This window comes from Schistocerca gregaria, chromosome 2, assembly GCF_023897955.1.
Source record: "Schistocerca gregaria isolate iqSchGreg1 chromosome 2, iqSchGreg1.2, whole genome shotgun sequence".
NCBI classification, from domain to species: domain Eukaryota; kingdom Metazoa; phylum Arthropoda; class Insecta; order Orthoptera; family Acrididae; genus Schistocerca; species Schistocerca gregaria.
Window position 1 is genome coordinate 375,531,521 of NC_064921.1, and position 26,493 is coordinate 375,558,013.

The window sequence follows — 26,493 nt, forward strand, 5'->3', positions numbered from 1 at the left end:
TCCACCTTTCTGTTTTCCCTTCTTTGCTTAGAACTGGGTTTCCATCTGAGCTCTTGATATTCATACCATCATGAGACCATTGGATGTGCTACGTGGACTGCTTGGATCAAAACTTCACTGAGTATGAACTTCAAGTTGATGTAATGAAATATACATTTTTCTTCACTACCACTGGTACTCCTGTGTTTGAACTTACAAGGCAACTTTTACATCTGAGTGAATTGCGTTGTTCAGACGTAAAACAACTAGGCAAATATTTTCGCGATATCCTTTCTGTGGCAGCAACAGACATATTCCAAGATTCTCTAGATTATATATACTGTGGCAGCAACAGACATATACAAAGATTCCAAGATTCTCTAGATTATATATACTGTGGCAGCAACAGACATATACAAAGATTCCAAGATTCTCTAGATTATATATACTGTGGCAGCAATAGACATATACAAAGATTCCAAGATTCTCTAGATTATATATATAACACACACAAAATTTCTAGCTTTCGCAACCGGCGGCTGCTTCGTCAGGAAAGAGGGAAGGAAAAGGAAAGATGAAAGGATGTGGGTTTTAAGGGAGAGGGTAAGGAGTCATTCCAATCCCGGGAGCGGAAAGACTTACCTTAGGTGGAAAAGGTAAGTCTTTCCGCTCCTGGGATTGGAATGACTCCTTACCCTCTCCCTTAAAACCCACATCCTTTCATCTTTCCTTTTCCTTCCCTCTTTCCTGACGAAGCAGCTGCCGGTTGTGAAAGCTCGAAATTCTGTGTGTGTGTTTGTGTGTTTTATTCATTGTGCCTATCTACCGGCGCTTTCCCGCTTGGTAAGTCTTGGAATCTTCTGCTTGTGTCTGTATATGTATGGATGGATATATGTGTGTGTGTGTGTGTGTGTGTGTGTGTGTGAGTATATACCTATCCTTTTTTCCCCCTAAGGTAAGTCTTTCCGCTCCCGGGATTGGAATGGCTCCTTACCCTCTCCCTTAAAACCCACATCCTTTCATCTTTCCTTCTCCTTCCCTCTTTCCTGACGAAGCAACCGCCGGTTGTGAAGGCTCATAATTTTGTGTGTGTGTTTGTGTGTTATTTTATTGTGCCTGTCTACCGGCACTTTCCCACTTGGTAAGTCTTGAAAATTCGTTTATAATATAGGATTTCATGAAGGATGGATCTCATTTCGGGGCAGGATTTTATCAAGTCCTCCCCACTCCACCAAGAGTGTCTTTCCGCCATCCACCTAACCTTCGTAACCTCTTGGTTCTTCCCTATGAAATCCCCAAACCACCTTCCCTACCCTCTGGCTCCTACCCTTGTAATCGCCCCCGGTGTAAAACCTGTCCTATACACCCTCCCACCACCACCTACTCCAGTCCTGTAACCCGGAAGGTGTACACGATCAAAGGCAGAGCCACGTGTGAAAGTACCCACGTGATTTACCAACTGACCTGCCTACACTGTGACGCTTTCTATGTGGGAATGACCAGCAACATTTGCATGAATGGACACAGGCAGACAGCGTTTGTTGGTAATGAGGATCACCCTGTGGCTAAACATGCCTTGGTACACGGCCAGCACATCTTGGCATAGTGTTACACCGTCCGGGTTATCTGGATACTTCCCACCAACACCAACCTATCAGAACTTCAGAGATGGGAGCTTGTCCTTCAATATATCCTCTCTTCTCGTTATCCACCAGGCCTCAATCTCCGCTAATTTCAAGTTGCCGCCACTCATACCTCACCTGTCATTCAACATCATCTTTGCCTCCACACTTCCGCCTCGACTGACATCTCTGCCCAAACTCTTTGCCTTTAAATATGTCTGCTTGCGTCTGTGTATGTATGGATGGATATGTGTGTGTGTGTGTGTGTGTGTGTGTGTGTGTGTGTGTGTGCGCGCGCGAGTATATACCTATCCTTTTTTCCCCCTAAGGTAAGTCTTTCTGCTCCCGGAATTGGAATGACTCCTTACCGTCTCCCTTAAAACCCACATCCTTTCATCTTTCCTTTTCCATCCCTCTTTCCTGATGAAGCAGCCGCCGGTTGCGAAAGCTCAAAATTTTGTGTGTGTTATTGTGTTATCTTATTGTGCCTGTCTGCCGGCGCTTTCCCACTTGGTAAGTCTTGGAATCTTTGTTTTTAATATATTTTTCCCATGTGGAAGTTTCTATCTAGAGAACCAAGGCCTAGCTCATGACTTCCAGGTAACGTGTTACAATCTGACCTATGCCAGGTTTTGCAGATTCAGTAGTCAGGGACATGTTACTTATCACACTCCGCACTCATTGCTTTGGAGCAACCTCCTTTGTCTGTACAATCCCTCATTAAGTGACTGTTTAATCATGGAGCAAACTTCTGCAAAAGCACCGCAGCTCTGCACAGGCAATTCAGTGTGATAATTCCATTGTGTTTTAGATGACTTTTCAGTATAATGCAGTTACCCACTGTGTTCAGCCAGGTCATCAGAGTCAGTCTCCTTGACCTAGTGCCACACCTCAGGTTATCCCCCCCCCCCCCCCCCCCACACCCCTACCCTTCAGCTGGTCATCTGCCACCTACGCACTGGACAGTCATCAAGACCCAGACTCTGCTCCTCTGTTAGTCACTTGTCACCACAGCATTGGGCTACACCACAGAACAAGTAGATGTCACTTGCCGGTAATCTGGTATCCCCCATCAAATCTTGTGCCCAGTGTTTCATCTATCATAACAGGCCATCTTATCCTTTCATATGTCTGCACTGCCTTTTTAGCCACTACCAGGGTCATAAAGCTGAAGTGTGTTCACAGATACTGCGCCATATCGATCCACCTGCTGTTACAGGTGATCCTTTATTTTCATGTGACTTGCCTACTCAGGCTCAGGAAACTGATTCTTATACTAATAGTTTTGACAATAATACAAACTTTGTTTGATTACTATATTCTCATGGTGAGGCTACTCAAGATGTTTGTTCTACTGTAGATTTTGTTACACACTATGTGGATAATGATGAACCTAATTGTTCTTTTGTTCATCCGTTCCATGACCTCAGTTACTGAACATTTTGTTGAAGCAATTTTTGTGAATTTAGGCGTTAATGGACATTTTGTTGAATTTCAAATAGATACTGGATTATCTTAGTCTATTGTTGATGCATATACTTATGCTTTAATTGGTTCTCCATAATTGTTTTCTTCAGATACTCTCAAAATCAGTAATAACTGCAATGGTGACAGTGGCTGTGTTTATGTAGTAACTGCATATACTACAACACAATGTATTGTAAAAACGCCGTTACTATATAAACACAGGCACTGCCACCTTTAATGATGTAATTGTGTCTGGCAGGGCTAAAATGATGATACAAAACAAGTTGTCTTCCTGTGCTTAGTTTCATGAACATGTAAGCATAGGGGTTATGACTGCATGGGATATGGGAGTTTGGATCAGCCTGGGGGCATGCTTGGATAGCTAAACTTGTTAAGGTGAATGTTCATTTATCATTAGTCAATGACACCAATACATAGTCACAGTATATGAATTCATTTCACAATAACAATCGCCAAGAACCAATTCGTGGTAGCTGTCATGTACAAGTACAGTACTGTTGAGTCAGTGTGCAAGTGCAGTTTCTTGTCACATATTCACATACATCAGCTAACGTTTTGGGCCATCTATTCCAGTGTCTGGGTTTCTGTGTCCATGATTCAAGCCCCCCCCCCCCCCCCTAAGGATCTCAGATGTGACCAACAATGGTACCCATTGCCTCCTTCCTGCCTGGACTGGAGACACTGATGCTAGGGTCTCAGCTACCCTTACATTCCAGTTGATCCCTATGGGATGCAAATTGGTTGGCATCCCAGATACTTCCACTGGGTAACCATCATTTTCTGGGACAACTTAAGGACCCCCCCCCCCCCCCCCAATCACACAGGTGCTTCAGCAGATCTACAAGGTGGATGGCCTGTCTCACTCATCATGTTGGACACCACTGCTCATTTTGTGCTACGGGATCCTGTGTCATCCTATATGACCAACTCCATATGCCTTACCTCCACTATGACACTCTGGGTGGACCTAATGACAGCTCTCTCCATCTGCCACTGGGCTCCATGTAGGGCCCTTCTGTTGTGGCTCTTTGAGTGGATATCACTATTCTGTTTTGCTCTCATTCTAGGTTCGCTTTTCTCAGGGCTGCAGCATTACCAGGTAGGCCTTCCAGGCTCAATGGGCTGCACCTTGTATCTGGGTCTGTGTTCCAGTACTGCGATGCTTCTTGTGCTCCTGGCTTCCCTCCTGTGTTACGGCAACAACCTGTCTGGGCCTTCATTTAACTGTCGGTGCCAAGTGGGCTGACCCGAGTGCGCCTGCTGTCCATAAGCAGCTGACCTATGCTTATGCATCAGTTCTTTTGGTTCACCTCATCAAAGAACCATTTTCAGTTCCATGTGCTTTTGTCCTGTCTTCCTGCAGGAGGAGTGGGGTGAGGGCGGGGAAAGAGGACATTTTGCTGCTTTGCTGCCCAGGGGCAGCAGCCTGCTGCATCAACTGATGACTGGGCACCAGATGAACGTCCCCCAAGTTGCAGTTTCAGACCACACCAATGGCAAATCCATTCACATGAGGTGGCAGGAAAGCTACATCCTCCAGCACTCGCCAGGTGACATCCTGTGATACAGGATGACATTCCTGGTTGCATAATCACAAGTCCGATTGTTCAACAAGGTTGATAGTGACAGCTGCCCTAAGAGAGCACAACGGCCAATAGAACTACAGTGCCGTGCCTTCCGTAGATACCAATCAACTACTGGAAGCCAATAAGCAAGTTGGCTGTCATCACAAACAGCAGCAATCAGTCACCCGGAGTGAAAGTATTCATCCACACGATAATATAGCCAGTGCCACCAGGCTTCAACAGTCAGTCTACACTCAGCCCTTAGTGAGTACAGTGAGTTCGTGGAGGTCCAAACTCAGAGCCCATGCCAGGAAGCCAGCATGCTATCTCCTGTGGCAGTCATCGGCGAGCAGTACCACTGCCAGTACAGTGGACCTCAAGTAAGCCATCTCAGAATGCAACTTGGTAGAGGTGGACTTGTAAGAGGATCTATCAGACTTGGATTGCATTGTCTAGTTATGGACTTAGTTATTTGAAGTTACCTGTTCCAAAAGGAGAGATTTGTGTTCAGTTATACCAGAATTCTAGGTTTTGTTTGGAGTGTTCTAATACACTGTCCAGTCACATTAATTTGATCACCTATGAAAAGTCTGGATAACCACCTTTTGCAGCACAGACTGCTGTAAGATGTGCAGGAAGAGAGTCAGTGAGGTTCTGTGGAGCCATTACAACTCAGGTGCCATGGCCAGCTATGCTAGTTTTCTCAGTTGAGGATCCATGGTGGAAACAACCTAGTTGAGGTCCCACAGGTTCTCTATTGGGTTTAAATCCAGGGAGTTTGGTGGTGACGGGACATGCAGGGTGGATACGGTCCCAAAGGATAGGTCATGAAAACATTCCCCAGACCATAATGCTCCCTTCTCTGGCCTGGACCCTTCCAATGACTGTTGCAGGGTATTTGCTTTCCGCCATTTCATGCTGTATGTGCCAATGGCCATCTGTCATCTGAAAAGGCCTTCTATAGCCACTGAGTGGGCGTCCAGACTCAGTACTGATGTGCAAATTGTAGCCTTTATCGCCAACGAACAACATTCAGCATGGGTGCGAGAACCAGGCACCTGCTTTGGAGACCCACATGCAGCAACGTTCACTGAACAGGAGACACTGTTGGTTCCTGTGGTTCATCTTGGTAGCAAGTTGCTCAACAGTTAGCTGTCTATTTACTGGGACACATCTCCACAGCTATTGTTCACCCCTGTCATCTCTCATCTGCAATTCACCGCAGCAGCCTCAACATTGGTTTCAGATAGCACCAGTTTGCCATGCATGGTATACTTTAACTATGTGGTATGTAAACAGTTTAAAAACTTTGTCATTTTGGAAGTTCTTCAACCCAGGACCTGAAAGCCAATGATCATGCCCCTTTGGACATCAGATTAATTACTAGGTTTCCACATAACAATAACTGTACTGTTTTTTGCATCCCCCCCAAAATGCATTATATAGCCTCCACTATTAGTGCTGCCGACCTGCTGTCTCTGAGTTGTTATTGCACATTGATGATGAACTGAAGCAGTGGTCATATTAATGCTACTGGACCTTGTAAATATAATTATGGTACTTGGATTATTTATTTGTGTAGTTGTCTCCAACATTCCACTTGTACAGTCATATTTGAGGTGACATACTATTGGATAAATAGACATGTCACAACAGTGTGGAAGTCACATCACAATCACAACAAAACTAATGTGACATGGCACGGAGGATAAATGTAGTGTAGTCCACTGTGAAGCACAATTCATATCCACCCTTCATTCTTACAAAAGACCAGATCCGAAATGTGCTCTTGTAAGTCACTAAATAAAAAATAAAATAAGAGAAATGCACGCAAGACAAACTGTGTGAGGGCTTTAAAGGAAGACATTAATTTCTCACACTAAATCAGGGGTGTCCAACATTTTACCTTATCTTGGCCACATTGGAAGAAGAAATAATATGCTTCACACTCAAACTAACTGCTGAGGGAAAAGAAATTGGAGGTGACGAGAGAGGGATGCAGTCAAAGGTATGTAATTAACACATTTAAGTAATTTATAATTTATTAGTTTCTGATTCTTTATTCTATAAAAGGAACATGGAGTTAATCTGACATTTTATATATGAGATTTCATTGATAATTTTACATGTATACTGATCTGCCAGAACATTATGACCACATTTGGCATGGATAACAGTGGTGACATGTTGTTCATAGAACCAATGAGGTGTTAGTAGGTCACTGGAGGAGTTGGTACTACATCTGGACATATAAGTCACCTAATTCCCAATGAGTTCAGATGCAATGTTCAATCACATCCCAGATGTGTTCGATTGGGTTCAGATCTGGCAAGTTGGGGGGCCAGCACACCAATTGGAACCAGCCACTGTGGTCCTTCAACCACTCCTCACACTTCTGGCCTTGTGACATTGTGCATTATCTTGTTGAAAAATGCCACTGCTGTCAGCAAACATGATCGCCATGAACTGGTGTACGTGGTCTGCAACTAGTGTACCATATTCCTTGACCATCCTGGTGCCTTGCACGAGCTCCACTGGACTCATGGATGCCCATATGAATGTTTCTTAGAGCATAATGGAGCCACCAGCAGCAGTACAGGTGTCAAGGAGCTGTTCCCCTGGAAGATGACAGATTCATGTTACCCCTTGGAATGATGAAGAAATTATAAGGAGTCATCAGACCATGCAGCTCTCTGCCACTGCATTAATGCCCAGTGCTGATGGTCACTTTCCCATTTCAGTTTTAGTTGATGATGTCACCATGTTAACATTTAACATTAACATATGCAAAGAGTTGTCAGCTGCGGAGGCTGGTTGTTAGAAGTGTTTGATGCACTGTCTGTTCAGACACACTCGGTATCTGCTCAGCATTAAAATTTGAAGTTAGTTCTGCCACATTTCACCGCCTTTTGTGTTTTGCCTGTCTACCCTGCCTATGATGTCCAGTATCTGTTATGAGGGGTGGCTGCCCAACCCACGACATCTGGATGTAGTTTCATCTTGGTTTCGCCACATGTTGAAGACACTCACCACAGAGCTCTTTGAACACACAACAAGTTGTGCAGTTTCCAAAATGCTCATGCCAAGCTTCTTGGACATCACAGTCTGCCATCAGTCAAACTCAGACAGAGTATGCACCTTCTCCATTCTACACAGGGACAGTATGAACACAGATACGACATGCATTGTTCATGTGTCTAACACTCATTCCTCACCAGGTGACACTGCTATTGCCTGGACAGATTTATAACAAAAGTAGGTCAGTGGTCATAATGTTCTGGCTGGTCAGTGTAAGTTAATTACAATTCATGGGATTAATGGGACATTCCCCCCCCCCCCCCCCCCCATGAACCATGGACCCTGCTGTTGGTGGGGAGGCTTGCATGTCTCTGTGATACAGATAGCCGTACAGTAGGTGCAACCACAACGGAGGGGTATCTGTTGAGAGGCCAGACAAATGTGTGGTTCCTGAAGAGGGGCAGCAGCCTTTTCAGTAGTTGCAAGGGCAACAGTCTGGATGATTGACTGATCTGGCCTTGTAACAATAACCAAAACAGCCTTGCTGTGCTGGTACTGCGAACGGCTGAAAGCAAGGGGAAACTATGGCAGTAATTTTTCCCGAGGGCATGCAGCTTTACTGTATGATTAAATGATGATGGTGTCCTCTTGGGTAAAATATTCCGGAGGTAAAATAGTCCCCCATTTGGATCTTCGGGCGGGGACTACTCAAGAGGATGTCGTTATCAGGAGAAAGAAAACTGGTGTTCTACCGATCAGAGCGTGGAATGTCAGATCCCTTAATCGGGCAGGTAGGTTAGAAAATTTAAAAAGGGAAATGGATAGGTTTAAGTTAGATATAGTGGGAATTAGTGAAGTTCGCTGGCAGGAGGAATAAGACTTTTGGTCAGGTGACTACAGGGTTAGAAACACAAAATGCAGGAGTAGGTTTAATAATGAATAGGAAAATAAGAATGCGGGTAAGATACTACAAACAGCATAGTGAACGCATTATTGTGGCCAAGATAGATACGAAGCCCACACCTACTACAGTAGTAGAAGTTTATTGCTAACTAGCTCTGCAGATGACGAAGAAATTGAAGAAATGTATGATGAAATAAAAGAAATTATTCAGATAGTGAAGGGAGATGAAAATTTAATAGTCATGGGTGACTGGAATTCGAGTGTAGGAAAAGGGAGAGAAGAACATGTAGTAGGTGGATATGGATTGGGGCTAAGAAATGAAAGAGGAAGCCGCTTGGTAGAATTTTGCACAGAGCACAACTTAATCATAGCTAACACTTGGTTCAAGAATCATAAAAGAAGGTTGTACACATGGAAGAACCCTGGAGATACTAAAAGGTATCAGATAGATTATATAATGGTAAGACAAAGATTTAGGAACCAGGTTTTAAATTGTAAGACATTTCCAGGAGCAGATGTGGACTCTGACCACAATCTATTGGTTATGACGTGTAGATTAAAACTGAAGAAACTGCAAAAAGGTGGGTATTTAAGGAGATGGGACCTAGATAAACTGAAAGAATCAGAGGCTGTACAGAGTTTCAGGGAGAGCATAAGGGAACAATTGACAGGAATGGGGGAAAGAAATACAGTAGAAGAATGGGTAGCTTTGAGGGATGAAGTAGTGAAGGCTGCAGAGGATCAAGTAGGTAAAAAGTCGAGGGCTAGTAGAAATCCTTGGGTAACAGAAGAAATATTGAATTTAATTGATGAAAGGAGAAAATATAAAAATGCAATAAATGAAGCAGGCAAAAAGGCATACAAATGTCTCAAAAATGAGATCGATAGGAAGTGCAAAATGGCTAAGCAGGGATGGCTAGAGGACAAATGTAAAGATGTAGAGGCTTATCTCACTAGGGGTAAGATAGATACTGCCTACAGGAAAATTAAAGTGACCTTTGGAGATAAGAGAACCACTTGTATGAACATCAAGAGCTCAGATGGAAAAACAGTTCTAAGCAAAGAAGGGAAAGCAGAAAGGTGGGAGGAGTATATAGAGGGTCTATACAAGGGAATTGAGGACAATATTATGGAAATGGGAGAGGATGTAGATGAAGATGAAATGGGAGATACGATTGTAGTCGAATTAAGTCGGGTGATGCTGAGGGAATTAAATTAAGAAATGAGACACTTAAGGTAGTAAAGGAGTTTTGCTATTTGGGGAGCAAAATAACTGATGTGGTCGAAGTAGAGAGGATATAAAATGTAGACTGGCAATGGCAAGGAAAGCGTTTCTGAAGAAGAGAAATTTGTTAACATTGAGTATAGATTTAAGTGTCAGGAAGTCTTTTCTGAAAGTATTTGTATGGAGTGTAGCCATGTATGGAAGTGAAACATGGACTATAAATAGTTTGGACAAGAAGAGAATAGAAGCTTTCGAAATGTGGTGCTACAGAATAATGCTGAAGATTAGATGGATAGATCACATAACTAATGAGGAGGCATTGAATAGAAGTGGGGAGGAGTTTGTGGCACAACTTGACTAGAGGAATGGATCAGTTGGTAGGACATGTTCTGAGGCATTAAGGGATCACCAATCTAGTATTGGAGGGTAAAAATCGTAGAGGAGGACCAAGAGATGAATACACCAAGCAGATTCAGAAGGATGTAGGTTGCAGTAGGTACTGGGAGATGAAGATGCTTGCACAGGATAGAGTAGCATGGAGAGCTGCATCAAACCAGTCTCAGGACTGAAGACCACAACAACAACAACATGGGACATTTGTCCCTGAATTTGGAAATGTATCAGTATCTCATTTGATCAAAGTTGTTGCAATTCTCAAGGTGTTCTCAAGACTTTTAGATGAAATTTTGGTAGTATTTTTACTCTTTGTGTGCTTGTCTCTTGAAAAAATCTGTTCACAAATGTACAAGCTTGCAAACAAAGATGACATATATAATGTATGAGTGTGCAGCAGGGCATATTTGTCTCTGGGCAGGTATGATTTGTGAAAGTCCAACAAAGATACATGATCAACTTTTTCTTTTAATTGGATGTCAGGCTGCAGCTCTATGGATTCCATCTGGAAATGTTCTGGCACTGTATCCATACTGTTCATAACAGATGTCGAATGTTAAGAGTGGGCTGGACCAAAGAGAGAATGACATCTTGAGGTAGGAGTTTCAAATTCAATTTATCATAACTTTACATAAACAGGATGTTATGGATTATTATTATTATTATTATTATTATTATTATTATTATTATTACTATTTTACAAATTTTCTGATAGTTGCTCACTTCCTGGGCTGCATTGATACTTGCTTTGGTAAGCATGCAGCCTGCAGGCTGCAGGTTGGACACCCCTGCACTAAATGAAGCCTTATTTATCTCACACCTTCAGTTATGTAAGTGACATGTTGAGTTTTACAACTTTTGTGGACAATATTTTCTGCAGCTGTTGCTAGATTTGAATATAAAGTGCAGTCTGTAGCGTGTATGGCAAACAAAGTAATACGGTGATTTCTCCCTACTTTCCGGACTCTATTGTAATCTCAGTTCATTGCACCTAATGAACCTGTTTGTATGGAGACAAGAACAAAACTGATGTGGGTCCACATGCCCAAGGTGTCAATGCAAAATGCAAGAAGCTCCTACATTTTTATCAGGCTGTGGAGCAACATATGGTAATCATGTTATTATTTTTTATGATGGTTTCATCAAAAGACCTGTTAACATTGCCTTGGAATTTTTGCAAATTCTGTTATTATAACAATGTTTGAGACATCATCTCTAGCATCCCATTATAGCTTGAATAACATAACTTTGTGACAGACTGTAGTATGCTGCAGGTGTGGAACCAGTCATGCTTGACAAGGCTCTGCATTATATACATGCAAATTAGGTCTCACAGTGAGTACATGGTACTCAAAAACGAAATTCAATAGGCAATCAGTTGGCCCCTACCATTCATCTAGCTGAAATGTCAATCATAAAGTTAATTTAACTGAAGTATGCCCTACCCTATGGGGAGACAGCAGGGAACAATGGGTTAGAATTCCGCATTATCATATTTTGGAATGGAATTAAATGTCGAGCTATACTCCCCAAGAACACAGTTGATAATGCTAGTACAGATTTTCATACCAGTACACAAATCACTTTTTGGAAACTGTCAGATATAACTAATGGAAATTTAGCATTGCATTCTATTAATTCTCTGTGAGCGTACACAGACCAAATAAAAGATCCCTGGTTCCCTGATTAAGAGATGCAGAGAGGTTACATGACTCTGACAAATACAATAGTTTTGTATATGAACATTTGACTACAAGGGACATACTTCCTGCAGAGGTTGTAGCTCTTCATCAGGGAAGCAGCTTAAACTTGTTCTACTGATTTTCTGAAGAGTATAGATGCATGTGACCAATATGTTCTTACATTTCAGTAGCTGTAACATCAAAAGGCACTCTTACTTCCCTGCACTAAACGCATTGAATTTCTATATGCAGATATCTGTGTTATTTTCACAAAACAAAAAGTGATTTATTTAAAAGAGACTCTTCACTTTAGATGTAGTATCTTAGACTGCATTTCTGATTTTCACAGAAATCTTAGTTAAATTTAAAAAACTAAAACTCAACTCCATCTGAACAGGCCTTGGAAGGCCCAATAGTACTGACTTGCCCCCATGTCATCCTCTGCCCATACGTGTCACTGGATGCAGATACGGAGGGGCATGTGGTCAGCACACCGCTCTCCTGACTGTATGTCAGTTTACAAGACCGGAGCCACTACTTCTCAATCAAGTAGCTCCTCAATTTTCCTCACAAGGGCCAAGTGCACCCCACTTGACAGCAGTGCTTGACAGACCGGATGGTCACCCATCCAAGTGCTTGCCCAGCCTGACAGTGTTTAACATCGGTGATCTGATGGGAACCAGTGTTACCACTGCAGCAAGACCGTTGGCAGTTAATCCCCCCCCCCCCCCCCAAAAAAAAAGTAACCAGCCTCTTAAGACAGACAGAATATTATTATTAGAAAGAGTAATTTCTTACCCATGAAATGGCCCCATTAATTGGGGCGAACTTGCGTTGTGTAGAAGCTGCTGGAGTTGTCGTACTGTGCGGTCGTGATCAACACCTGATAAATCAACTGCACAATTGACAGTTGATACGTTTCGAACATGTGAGAGAGGACCCCTATCTCCATGCCTCAAGAATATCAATATGGCTTCCAGTGACAGATTGTTGCTAGGTACTTGACCTGTACAGGGATACAGAAAAACATATTTCATGTTACAATTACAGTCTGGCAATTAATCTGTTTTAGAAGACGGTGACAGTAAAATTTGCAATGATTAGATCCTGCAGGTGACTGCTAAGTTACAACTGAAACTTGTTTTATAAATTTGAGTGATAATTTTAGACTGTGATTATAAAATACACTGGATTACTAAAGTTCTTGATTTGGATGACATTATGGACTAAAAGCCACACAATTACACATTTTCATTATATGGAGACATGTTAACTATTTGTAGCTCTGCAGCTGTACTTTCAACAACATATTAAATAAAGAATTACTAGTCCATAGAAGTTCATCATATGGCATAAATCAAAGCCCTTCTTTTAGCACATGACAAATTGACATTCACTATCAGATCAAAAGTATCCTGACACCCTTAGGTACTGTGGAATTGATGACTTGATGACATGAGAGGCAGTCACACTAATGTAAAAAGAGATGTGGGTACATGCTGTCAGGAAAGCATCACTTAGTATGGGTCACTCAGGAGAGCTCAGTGATTTCACACATGGACTACTAATTGGATGTCACTTGACTAATAAATCCATCAGTGACATTTCAACCTTTCTAAAACTCTTCAAGTCCACTCTTAGTGATGTGATTGTGAAGTGGAAAAGCAAAGGAATAACCACAGGCAAAGCAAGACCAGGCATACGTCATGTATTTTTAATTTTTTTTATTTATTTATTTATCCATCTGTAGACAATAAATATGGTATGAGTGTTTTCCAAAAGTACATGTAAATTTATGGGAAGCAATTTGTGAAAAAGGAACATAGAAAATTTTACATTAAGTAGTACAAAGAACAATACATACAAAATTGTACAAAAAATGTACAAAGAATAATAGTTGGTCATACAAGACACAGTAATACAACTTTTTATACATGTATACAACAGTATTGTAACTGCATAGTCTGTTAGCCCCAAGGTTTTACTTTTGTCTTTTCTAAACAGGAAGCCCTTATATTCACTACATCTATTCAGTAAAGATTTTATCACACTCAACAACTCTCCATCAGATTTAAAAAATTAACAGAAACTTTAGGGGATGGAAGACAGTGTTTTCAGTTTTGCCTTAATATAAATATTATTAGAATGACTTATTGACCTAAATAGTCATTTACTGAGTAAAAACACTGTTCAAGTAGAAATTCTTTAAATTCTACTTCAAATCTGTTTTCATCTTCTAACTTTCTGATGTTGGCCAGCAGTATGTTGTAAAGTTTTGTAGCAATATGGCTCACATCCCTGTGTGAGTGCGTTCTTTTTGTTTGCTGAGTACAGAGTGCTGTGCTATTTTGAGTATTGTAGTTATGCAAGTCGGCATTTGTCTGAAAATCTGCAAGGTGGGCCCTGACATATAAAACACATTTATATATATATATATATATATATAAGGAAGGTATTGTTAGAACTTTAAGCTTGTTGAATAAGGGTTTGCATTGTATCTGTGGATAACTGTGTGTTATTATTCAGATAGGCCTCTTCTGTAACAGAACGGTTTGTTTTAGATGATAAATGGTGGAACCCCAAAATATTATTCCATATGTTGCAAGAGACTGAAAATAGCAAAATATGGCATCCTGGCACCCTCTGCAGTACAAAATGACAATAATTCTAAGTGCAAAATAGGTCGAGTTAAGTTTCTGCACAAGTTTCATTACACGATCACTAAAATTAAGCTTTTCATCTACATGAATCCCGAGCAATTTTATTGATGCCTCTCTGTCTATGGCATTGTCACCCAACAACAGATTTTGACATATTTTCCCAACTGCATATAATTTGTTTTATTTGCATTTAATGTCAACCAGTTTGCACTGAACCAAGTGTGGACATTCTTTATTACTTGATCAGTAGTTGTTTGCAGCATCTGCTTTGGTGCACCTATTATCACACTAGTGTCATCTGCGAATATTATGGCCTTTGCTGCTCCATCTAAGGTGTGAAAGTCATGTATGTGACAAGGAAAAGTAAGGGACCTAGAATACTGCCTTGTGGCACTCCTATTTCCACTCCCCCATCCCCAATCTGATACTTAATTTATTTTGTGGTTAGAGTAATCTGACAGTATGATTCAAACCACTTTGTCCCTGTCCCATGAATACCTTATGCTTCCAGTTTTTCTAAAAGAATATTGTGACTGACAGTGCCAAATGCTTTGGAGAGATCTAAATTTATTCCTACTAAGCTGTTGTCTTTTTCTAGATTTTTGACTATTTGTTCAGTGTAACACATTAGTGCTGATTCTGTATTTTTACCTGCCTGCAAGCCACGTTGATTTCTATTTAATAACTTATGGTCTTTTAGGTATTTGTTGATTCTGTGCTTCATTAATTTTTCTATTATTTTGGAAAATGCTGGAAGGAGGGATATTGGCCAACAGTTTTCTGCCTTTGCTTGTTGCCGTTTTTTAATAATGACCCCACTTTTGACATTTTCATCCTTTCTGGTAACACTCCTTCACTAAATGATAAGTTGGCTATGTATGCCAAGGGCCTTGCAGTTTGTGCAGCTGTCATTGTTATGATATAAACAGGCACCTCATCTACTCCTGCTGACATTTTAGGTTTCAAGCTTTTATTACTTTGAACACTCCATGTTCATCTGTTGGATCTATCCTCATGCTACAAGCAGCTTTTGGAAATTCTGGTTTTCCTTGGTTTCTAAATTTTGAGCTTAATGAAGTTGAATTTTTGAAATAATTGTTGATGTAATTTGGCAAATCTTGTTTTTTAATATTGACATTTTCTGTGTTTTTGAGAATGATATCCTGATCTTCGCATCTCTTTCCTGTTTCAGTCTTTGCAGTACCCCATATGGAGTTTGATTTGTTATCAGACTGTCTTATTAAGTTGTCATTACTCATAAATTTTGCCTTGGCAATTACTTTTAGATACACCCTCTTGTAATTCTTAACATATTCTATGAACTGTGGATCTGTAGATGTCTTCAGTTGTGAATGTCTTTTTAGAGTTCCACAAGCAGTTTTAATGCCAACTGTGATCCAAGAACTTGGCTTTGTATTGTGAGGTGATGTGATTCTGGACAGCTTCTTTGGAAAGCACATTTTGAAATATCCCATGAAAATTGAAGAAAAAGTGTTACATGCATCATTTGTATTTGTTAGACAGCACTTCTGCCCTGACTCACTACATAGGATATTTGTAAATTCTACACAGTTTTCAGTGGAAAATTTTCTTTTATACATGAAGTACACTTTTATGACATTTTCCTAGTATCCTATCAATGAACCTGCGTTTCCTATGACTGAACCTCTGATCATTTTATTTTATAGAATGAAATTTTCACTCTACAGCGGAGTGTGCACTGATATGAAACTTCCTGGCAGATTAAAACTGTGTGCCGAACTGAGACTCAAACTTGGGATCTTTGCCTTTCGCGGGCAAGTGCTCTACCAACTGAGCTACCCAAAAATGACTCATGCCCCGCCCTCAAAGCTTTAATTCCACCAGTACCTCGTCTCCTACCTTCCAAACTTCACAGAAGCTCTCCTGCAAACCTTGCAGAACTAGCACTCCTGGAAGAAAGGATATTGTGGAGACATGGCTTAGCCACAGCCTGGGGGACGTTTCTAGAATGAAATTTTCACTCTACAGTGGAGTGTGCACTGATATGAAACTTCTGCACATTAAAACTGTGTGCCGGACCAAGACTCGAACTTTGTCCTGGTCTGAGTCTCAGTCCAGCACACAGTTTTAATCTGCCAGGAAGTTTTATTTCATTTTTATCCCTACAAACTGCTCCACCAAGGTATTTGTACAAGTTTATCATTTCCAATTGTGTCTCAGTGATATTGCAGTCAAAAAGTATTTTTGTTTTATGAGTGTTAATTTTACATTTGTGAACATTAAAGCAAATTTCCAATCTTTGCATCACTTTGAAATCTTATCAAGAGCTGACTAGATGTTTGTGAAGCTTATTTTAGACAGCATTTCATTACAGATACCTGCAAATATTCTCAGATTACTAGTAACATTGTCTGCCAAGTCATTAACATACAGCATCAACAGTAAGGGTCACAATACACTCTCTTGGGGAATGGCTGATGTTACTTCTGTATCTGTTGACGATTCTTCATCCCAGAAAACATGCAGTATCCTCCCTACCAAGAAATTCTCAATCCAGTCAAAAATTTCACTTGATAGTTTTGGTAATAAGTGTTTGTGTGGAAGTCAAGAAATACTGCACTTACCTGCCTGCCTTGAGCTATGGTTTTCTGTATGTCTTGTGAGAAAAGTGTAACAAGAGTTTCACTTGAAAGAAGTTTTCGGAGGAGATCATTCTGTTTGAGATACCTCATTACATTTTAGCTTAGTGTATGTTCTAAGATTCTACAACAGATGGATATGAAGAATATTGGACAGTAGTTTTGCAGATCACTTCTGTTACCCTTTTTGTTGATGTTGTAACCAATTCTTCCTCCTAACTTATGGGCACAGTTTCTTGATCTAGGGATCTATAGTATATTATAGATAATAGAGAGGCTAACTCAGCCACAAATTCTGTATGGAATCTGACAGACATTTCACAGGGCACTAGACCATGGTCAGGTTTAATGATTTCAGCTGTTTGTCAATGCCAATGACAGTAACAGCTATATCATTCTTCTTAGCAGTGTATGAGACTTGAGCTGGGTTGATGCTCCTGGATTTTCCTTTGTAAAGGAATGTTTTAAAATGGAGTAAAGCATTTCTGCTTGTGCTTTGCTGCCATCAGCTTCTGTTTCTGTGTCATCCATGAGAATCTTGATGCTAACTTCGCTACAATTAACAGGCATTACATACGATCAGAATTTCTTTGGGTTGCGTGAGAGATTTTTTGATAATATTTTACCACCATAGTTGCTGAAGGTTTCACACATTACCCTTTTTACATCCAAACACATCTCATTTAGTATTTCTCTACCTATAACCCTGTTTTATGCCTATTATGCAATAGTCACTGTCTCTTTTGAAGTTTCTTTACAATGATTACTTACACAAATGATCCCTCACATCATGAACTGTTCTAATTGGTACATACAAATGGTCAACTCTTCTTTAAAACTGGAGCCACAATTCTTCTACATGCTCGTGTCTAGAGCTAAGAGTTTCAAATTCTTCATTTAGATATGACATTAATACCTCTTTTTTTAGCTTATTGAACATATATAACACATGGCAAAAATATTTACCACATTTTTAAAATTAATTACAAAGAAAGATACAATGAAAATACTTTATCTGTGAAGAACAAATACTATGCCATTTTAAATTAATTGGTTTTTAAAATTATGCCCTCTGTTGTTGACATGTAGACAAAGCCTTTTCCAGACGTTATCCATAGCACTTTGTGTCATTTCCAGTGAAATGGCAGCCACTTCCTGGGTAATTGCCTCCTGAAGTGCTTGCAAGGTTGTGAGGTGATGGTTGTACCCTTGAACCTTTAAGTATCCCAAAAGAAAAAAAATCACAGGATGATAAACTGGATGACCTCGGGGGCCACATGATGCCTCCTCAAGAAGAGAGAACACATCCAGGAAACAACTCCTCTCAATTTCTAGAGAATGCCAAGAAATGTGAGGTGTTGCTCCATCTTGTTAGAATCAGACTTCTCCCTCTTCATAGTCCCCAACAAACTGGTTTAATTTAGGTAGGAGTCTGGTCTCTATCATGTGGCAGTATCAATTTGAATTAACTATTATCATTATGTCATTTTCTTATTAAAAAAAAAAAAAAACCGGACACACACACTAAATTTAACAGTGGCACACCAAACTGGGATACGATGATTGCAAAGTGGTCGTTGGTGAAATGCCTGAGGATTTCTGCTGCCCAGTAGTCAAAATTGTGTTTATTTATAGTACGTGGCAAGAGGAGGTGGGCATCATCAGAAGAAATCAAAACAGTGCTCTCCTCACACATAGCTCTCTTACTAAATTCTTCTGTAACAGTCATTTGGAAAGGGTGCATGTGAAGATCTCTGAGCAGGATTTTTCTTACACCCCTATCAGACAATCCCAGGGCAGCTGCATGTTTAAAGGCTCAACACTTTGGAGACTGCTGGACAGACACGTTCACATGCACCACATTTTCTGGAATTGTTAAGAGTCCAAGGTCAGCTAGTAGATTTTCTTTTTAGTGCAGAACCTGATGCTCTAAAGTTTGATACCCACAGTCAAACAGTTTTTTTCACAGGAACAGAATCATGTTGGTCAAGTTTGAACTGAGAGTGAAATGCTTGCTGAGTTGTAATCACAGAACAACCAATATGGATATACTCCCCCACAACAAACACACACTGTTCACCTTGCCAAGCAATTGTCCTTAAGAAAAATGGCATATACACTACTATCAATAATTTCACTTTGTATTTTGGTAATCACTGCTACAACAATTATCTCAGGGTCTCTAATAAGGACATGGACATCCCCAAAGGGGTCAGGTGTATTTGTTGGCATTAGAGCCAACAGATTTCCATCATGAGTGGACTTCCAAACTACGTGTTGTATGAGTAGATTGTTTTCAGGGTAGGCATTGAGTATTGTTTTGCAGGATGTCTTGTCAAGCTCAGTACTCAAAAAACTATAACTATCACAATTGATTCTTGGTTGATTAAAGTATTATCCGATGATGACAGTATGAATGCTGAACATACATACTAACAAAACCAGTTTTCTCTAAAGTTTTCCATTGCATCTATGAGTGAGTATGGTTACTGAGAGAAAGAGCCAATTAAAAGTTTATACCCACCCTTGGTATGATTAGTCTTACACAAACAACCTCACATGTCGCTTCAATTTCTGTATTGGTGGCTTTAAGTTTCCCAGCAGCCAGACAATACACCACTTCTATTTTTCATGTGCCTACCTATTGAAATATAATTAAAATTTCTCAAAATGTTTGGGTTTGTACTAGCTTTTTCTACCAAATGTTACATGAGCTTCACTAGTTTTTAGGAGAACTTCAAACTTTACAGTACTTTGTCGTGAATGCTCCAGCTGTTGATCACTAGGATTTTGATATTCTTTCCTGTAGTGGAATTTCTTTGAATCTTAAACTGATACTCTGAAGTTTCCTACACATCTATTGCTGTAAAACTGGACTAGTTAAGAAACTCAGTTTGATGTGCTTTACACTAAGAAATATCTCCCACAGTGTTGACTTATGGACAAGCATTTTACGTAATTTTGTGCATCTTCATCACCTCTTATCTTACAAATGTGTTCTGCGATAACTCAGCTAAAGCAGAGAATGTATTCACTGACCAGAAGTTAAGTATGTTCAGTCAATAACTTTGTATCTGACAGGGACAGCTGAAAAAAAAGGTTAGAAATTCTCTCTCTCTCTTCCAGAAGATTAACTCCTTAAACATATTGGAGGATAATAATTTACATTTGTGCTTTGCTCCCACGTCTGTGGATCAGAATGACATCCTGAATTCTGTTACAAATGCAACTATCAAGGTGCCAGAAAATATCTGAAGATAAAAAAAAAAATAAAAAAAAACATTTTAATAACCATTAAAAGTACCATTTATCAAGAGCTAAGAATTAGTGCCAACAGATTTACTTTACTTGACAGTACTAATTTTGCTTTGATAGATAGATTTTTCAATGGACACAGACAAATTAAATAACATAATCTCTATTATTTACTATTCATTGAGTATATTTGGGGCAAAGAGGTGTGTGTGTGTGGAGGGGAGGGGGGGGGGGGGTTACAGTAAATGCTGCACAGCAGCAAACATGTTTCTGCCATTGTGTGCATGATAGCAGTGAGGAACAAAAATCATGACCATTGGGTGTGGGTTATGGTTGGGAGGGGGCAAGAGGAGAGGGGGAAAGGCAGGCATGTAAAGATCATTTTTTTCCTTGAAAATTTCAAAAACCATGACTTATAGTGAAAATTTTTCTCAGTACAAAATTAAACCACATAAAATTTCCTACAAGAAAATGACCTATTTATTTTTTCACTAGGACAAATAGTTACTGCTCTGGAAGGGATGTAAAACTTGCAGACTATTAAAAATGGTGTTTGAATGGTGTAAACGTAATGCATATTGTTAAATAATGTAGGTTAAGAACAAGTATTAAATGTGTGTACCACATCTAAATGCAGTAGAACCATATGAAGAGATACATTGTGTTTTGGGGAGGTGTAACAGGATGGAAAGGTGGATGTAGAGATTAGGTGCATGAAGTAGGGAAATACGTGGATTGTGGTCATGCGCATCCCTCCTTCATAGGTCTGAAAAATGAAGAGCTAAAAGACAGGTCTTCATTCTCTCTACCACACTGTAATATAAAAAGCAATTACATGGTTTTTCATGGAGTTATACGTACCCTTCTGCAGCTACTCTTATGAATCACTGGCAACACAGTGTGTAGACAAGCCCGGGGTGTTTGTTTTCCAGAAAGAGAGTTAACGCTGCATGGAACACAGATGTGAATTTCTAATAATATTGGTGTCCAGTTCTCTTTCGAAAGTGTACGAAATTACTTTCCTGAGCTCATGTTTGTATAGTGGAGTTATTTTCAGTTTATTAAGTGCTTAATTTTCCCAGTTGTTAAGTGAGCTTTTATGTTAAATATGTGGCAGAGAGGTGCTTAATTTGTAAGCATGACGTTGTGAGTGACATAGGTACTGCAAGGGTGGGGGGGATTGGTAAATGTGGCATCTTGCCGCTATCTCTTGTTGACAGCATACTGTAAGGCCATGTAATGATGTTATAGCGATTTCGTGATGAGTTAATCAATGGCCATAAAGTTACAGCATTTCTCTTGCAGTTAACTGTGTTACTAGTAGACTGCATAAATCTCTTCCACAAATTGCTGACACTTGTAGAGCGGGTTGCACTGAGTAGAGCCAGTTACCGCACAGCCACAGTATAGCCTGCAAGGTGGGTGTCAATAGCTCTGATGGAACGGGACTGATCATGTTTAAATTTAGAACAGTTATCTATTGTAATGCGTTACTTGACTTGTGTTGAAATCCCGAAACATCTAGGTACCTACTTCTGTTAAGAGGGACCCAGTTTAAGACCCTCAACCCTTTCAGATGTTAGGAGAGCAAAGGCTGGAGTGATAAATTTGATAACCTCAAGCTTTGAAAAGTATTCCAGCCATTGATAGTGCACACAATGAAACATATTGAAAGCATGTTACACTTGGGGCAAGCTCTTCAGTGTGATGGACAGTTGCCAGCTCCAGATCTTAAGGGTTTCTTTTCTCTCTCTCTCTCTCTCTCTCTCTCTCTTTTTAATATCTCTTTCAACTCTGCAAACATACTTCCTTCACAAACTGAAAATAACTTCACTATATGAGCACCAGCTCAGTGAAGTTATTTTGTCTACTCACATGAGAGAACTAGGCAGAAAATGCTGGGGCAGATAGTCTATATGTAAACTGAAACGCGAGCTGCACTCATGATGGGGGGGAGCTGCCTTTTCCTGAAGAATGCCATACAGGATGATTAATCAATTTCTCCTCTAGCATTGTAGTACAGTGTGTAGATATTTACATAGATTGTATCCACACACATTTCTTGAGTTTGTGTTACTAGTTATTAATATCTGAATTCAATACAAAATTAACACACTTTGTGGAAAATAAACACTCCCAGGCATGCCTGCACACTACATTGTCAGAGATTCAGAAAGCGTGATGCAGAAGGCTCAATATAACTTTGTGAAACATCCTGCTTTTTTTGTGCTTCTATCCTCAATCCCCACTTTCCCACCACATTATGACCCCTGAGAACACAATTCATCCGTTAATTGTTATCTACTGCGCTTAGACGTGGTACACGCCTTTATTATGGGTCCTTGACCCATTTAGCAGTAAACAGTACTTTTTATCATTAAAACACTATTTTTAATAACCTACTATTTTTCCATCGCCTGCAATGCAGAAATTATAAGTTCTAGAAAAGAAATGAATATAACTTTTTATTAATGGCAATTTACAGTAACATGGTTTTATACTGGGAAAAAATTTCGTTAGCAGCAACGTTTCCGACCATTCACAAAAAACAAAAAAGTGACCTTGAAAAGCCCCACAACCCACCGACCAGGACCTTTAATAATTGCGTTCCTCATTGCATTCCCCCGTGCCAGTATACAAAAACTTGCTACGTCACGAGTTTTTTCTCCTAATTTTCTTCGTTGACTGTGCTAAATACTTAAGGAACTGAAGTAGAATTCAAATACATGCAATCTTTTGCGATGCAAGTCTGTAAAAGATTTGACTGTCGAAATGCTGTGGAGAATATACTCCAGTCGTTTCAAGGAAACAAATTATGTTACAGATTTCCGCTTGGAAGTGCTAAATTTACAGCGGAAACGAGTGCTTAAGAACGATGGAATTTCACCGTGTAATTTGCCTTGAAGCGCCACGTGCAACAAATGAAACAAAGAAATGTTTCAGTGACATCCATAGAAAATCCATAAAGACTTCAGAAAAATTTTCACCACGTTAAAAGACTGCTGATAAATGTACAATTACAGATAAAGTTGTTTGTGCTGATTCAGGCAAAGCCAGTTTACAGAATTCCGTAGCTCTATTACACGGGACTTAGAGGAGATACGTTCAATAATGTAATAAAAATGCTTTCGTATCTAGTGCAACAGTTGGAATACTGGGCAAAATATTTTCGCTCAGTGAATTCCGAATTTTGTCACTGGAGTTAAAACAGGTTCTTGCTAGAAGCCAATAAAAAAAAAGAAAGAAAGAAAACAGGTTCTGTGGGTCAAAGAGGACATTTCCAAATCGATTACTCTGCTCGCCGTTCCGCCAAAAAGTTACAATTTTCTCAGGGAATTCGAAATGAAAATGAGCATTAAATAGATATTGTTTATTCGTTAAAACTTTTCCCAGTGCCAACTTAGAAAACTGCATGCCCAGTTTGACGATTTACAGAAAACGGCAAACACAGACTACACTTTGCGCTTTTTTTCGTATATTTCGATTCTATAAACGCTTGGTCTACAAAAAAAAGTTTGCGATGTGTAGTTAAAGCCTGGACAAGTTGCAGAACGTAGCAGTAAAATCATGGTAATAGCGAGATAGCATTTTATATTTCACTCTTTCAGTAGAAACTAAAACATACCATAAGTATAGCGCATAAATGAGCGACCCACGTTTTAGAGGGTTCTTCGCTAGGAAGACGCTGTTCCCAATCCCAACAAAGAGCTGTGACTGCCTAACCATATTTTTCTACGGACACTTTTTATATCGGTTCGTCTGTGCAACTTTCTTGTATTGTAAAGGACACTCAATATTTAGTGGCATATCATAACAAACATATCCGTGGCACAGTAATACCCTTTGTCACATGAAAGAATGTTTTCGTGAAAAAGTTGCATTATATTGTTGTGACATATGCGTACTACAAGGTGAAGGGTACGATTGTCTTGTAGCGTAAAGGCTTTGGCTTAGGTCTATGGGGGCGGTGTCATGGAGTCATAAATCGCCCAACTGCAGCAAAAGTTGTAATGTACCACATTTCAAAATCTGCGCTTCTGATTTTTTTTTTCGTCAGAGATAAAGGTACAGGGTACCGTTACGAACCAAGCATTGGATTTATATACAAGTTTTGTCATATTGGTAGCTGACGGAGATAAGTTCGTGGGCTATAATGTGGGCACTCCTCACATGTGGTGAAAGCTCGCTGTATACAGCAAGTGATAGTATAAGGAGCCAGTCCTTAGATTTTTGGTAAACACGTGTAACGTTTCTCCTTGTTGAGATATTGTGGAACCATGTATTTTTTTTTTAATTTTTGAAGGAGACTAAGAATGTTTTTAACGGCGTAAATGGGCTCTTGAAAATATCGATTCAGTGACAGATACGACGATTGGAGTGGTTTGGAAGCTATTCATGAAGAGATGGAAAATTTGTAAGAAGATATAACCAATATCGGTGGGGCAGTACATTTCAGTTCTGTTAACCTACTAGGTGAAATGTCACTGCAATCACTCATTTGGCCTTTGTATTTAGTACTTTCCCCACCTCATTTGTGAACTATTTCATTTCAGATTTTAAAAATCGTCATATCTCTATATTTCTATATTAATTGCGCCTCAAGTGCTCCTAACAAGTATATTGTTTCAGCAAAATAAGCAACAATACTTCGGTAGGGGGAAATGTTAAATGAAGACAAGCAAAACTGAACTTCTTTGTTAACAGCATGACCACGATATTTCGATATCTCTAAATGTTTACTACAAACTAAGTATTTTTGCTGATGTATACTACTGTGTTAAACCGAACAAAAAACAGTTATGAATCTGCTCATGTTATTTACAAAAACCATAGTTGCACTAAAATACGCTAACCACTTTTAAAGGTTCGTTTTTAGAAATATTGTTGCTAACAAGAATTCCTACTGCTTTCACAGTTTTCATTAACTCTTTCGGAACAAGAAAAGATTCGCAGCTGACAAGTGGCCAGTGAGGTATTTCTTTAAATTATTTCCTAGCATTTCTTTAAGTTCTCAATTTTTCATTTTGTATGCAGCACAGTTAAGACTTGCTCCATAATAAATGTATTCAACCTGTCTGTTGTATACAATACAATTTAGCTGTACAGACTTTTACTATTATCAATAAAACAACTCATATTTCTCAACCAGCACTAATTTCCAGTGTGTTAAGCGAGCAGTCTTTTTGTTTCACGACCTTTGCTGCAGAACGTCATGTAATATGGGGCATCTTCGTTTGTAAAAGTTTGTATAAGGTTTTCAGCAAATGATAGTATGTAGAAGCGCATGTAGTTCTATTAATTGAGTAATACCACGATCTCTAGTATCAAGTGAGATACTGAAGGCTTTTTGGAAAGGGTACCCTATACTTATTCTTAAGAGGATTCGGAGAATCCTGAGAAGACGAATTGGTCTGCAGTGATATAAGGCTTGTTAACGTTGGCAAGGAAAGTTTTTGCAAAAGCATTTGAGAAAGTGCTAAAACTGAGGGCAAAGGCAGCCGAATCTCGCTTTTGCGACGTAAACATTATCAACTGGGGCCTCAAGGAAGGGTCCACTGTCATATGCAGCAAGAGGGTAGGGCGAGTTTGCTAAGATAATGCATCGTCTTCATCTTAGTTCTACTGCGAGTTTTGTAAAGGAAACTGTTCGTTAACATTTAGCACGTGGAAAAGAGAATACACAGACCATTTCAAATGTGGGTTTGTCTTCATGTTTAATATGCAAGGTATGTTGTAAAAATGAGACTAATTTTTTAATAATCATGAATTTTATTCTTTATACATATCAAGTAAGCCCTCTTCAAACTAGTTTCCCTTTACAGGTACACAGAGACAATGTTTCACCTGCTCATAGCAGGAATGTAAGACATCAGTTCATGTGTCTCACTCTTCTGGATATTATCAAGAGCAGTAAAGTGACACCATTTTTTGTGGATCCTGAGCCATGGAAATAAAGAGAAGGCAGAATGAGTGAGGTCAGGCAAATGAGGGAGTTGAGAAACCACAGGAATTCAGTATTCATTGATGTGTATTGCTGTAGGGCACAGTACGTTATTTTGGTGCAATATCCAAGTATGTACAA

At 39.7% G+C, this 26,493-nt stretch overlaps 1 protein-coding gene across 2 annotated transcripts in view; it reads right to left on the reverse strand.

Moving 5' to 3' along the window:
• Nucleotides 1–26,493, reverse strand: part of LOC126320104 (2-phosphoxylose phosphatase 1) — a 114,721-nt gene that overhangs the window by 71,888 nt on the left and 16,340 nt on the right. For both annotated transcript variants that reach the window (XM_049993755.1, XM_049993754.1), the window contains exon 3: nt 12,674–12,881. In XM_049993755.1, coding sequence (XP_049849712.1) covers nt 12,674–12,881 — 208 coding nt within the window. The remainder of the gene's footprint in view (nt 1–12,673; nt 12,882–26,493) is intronic.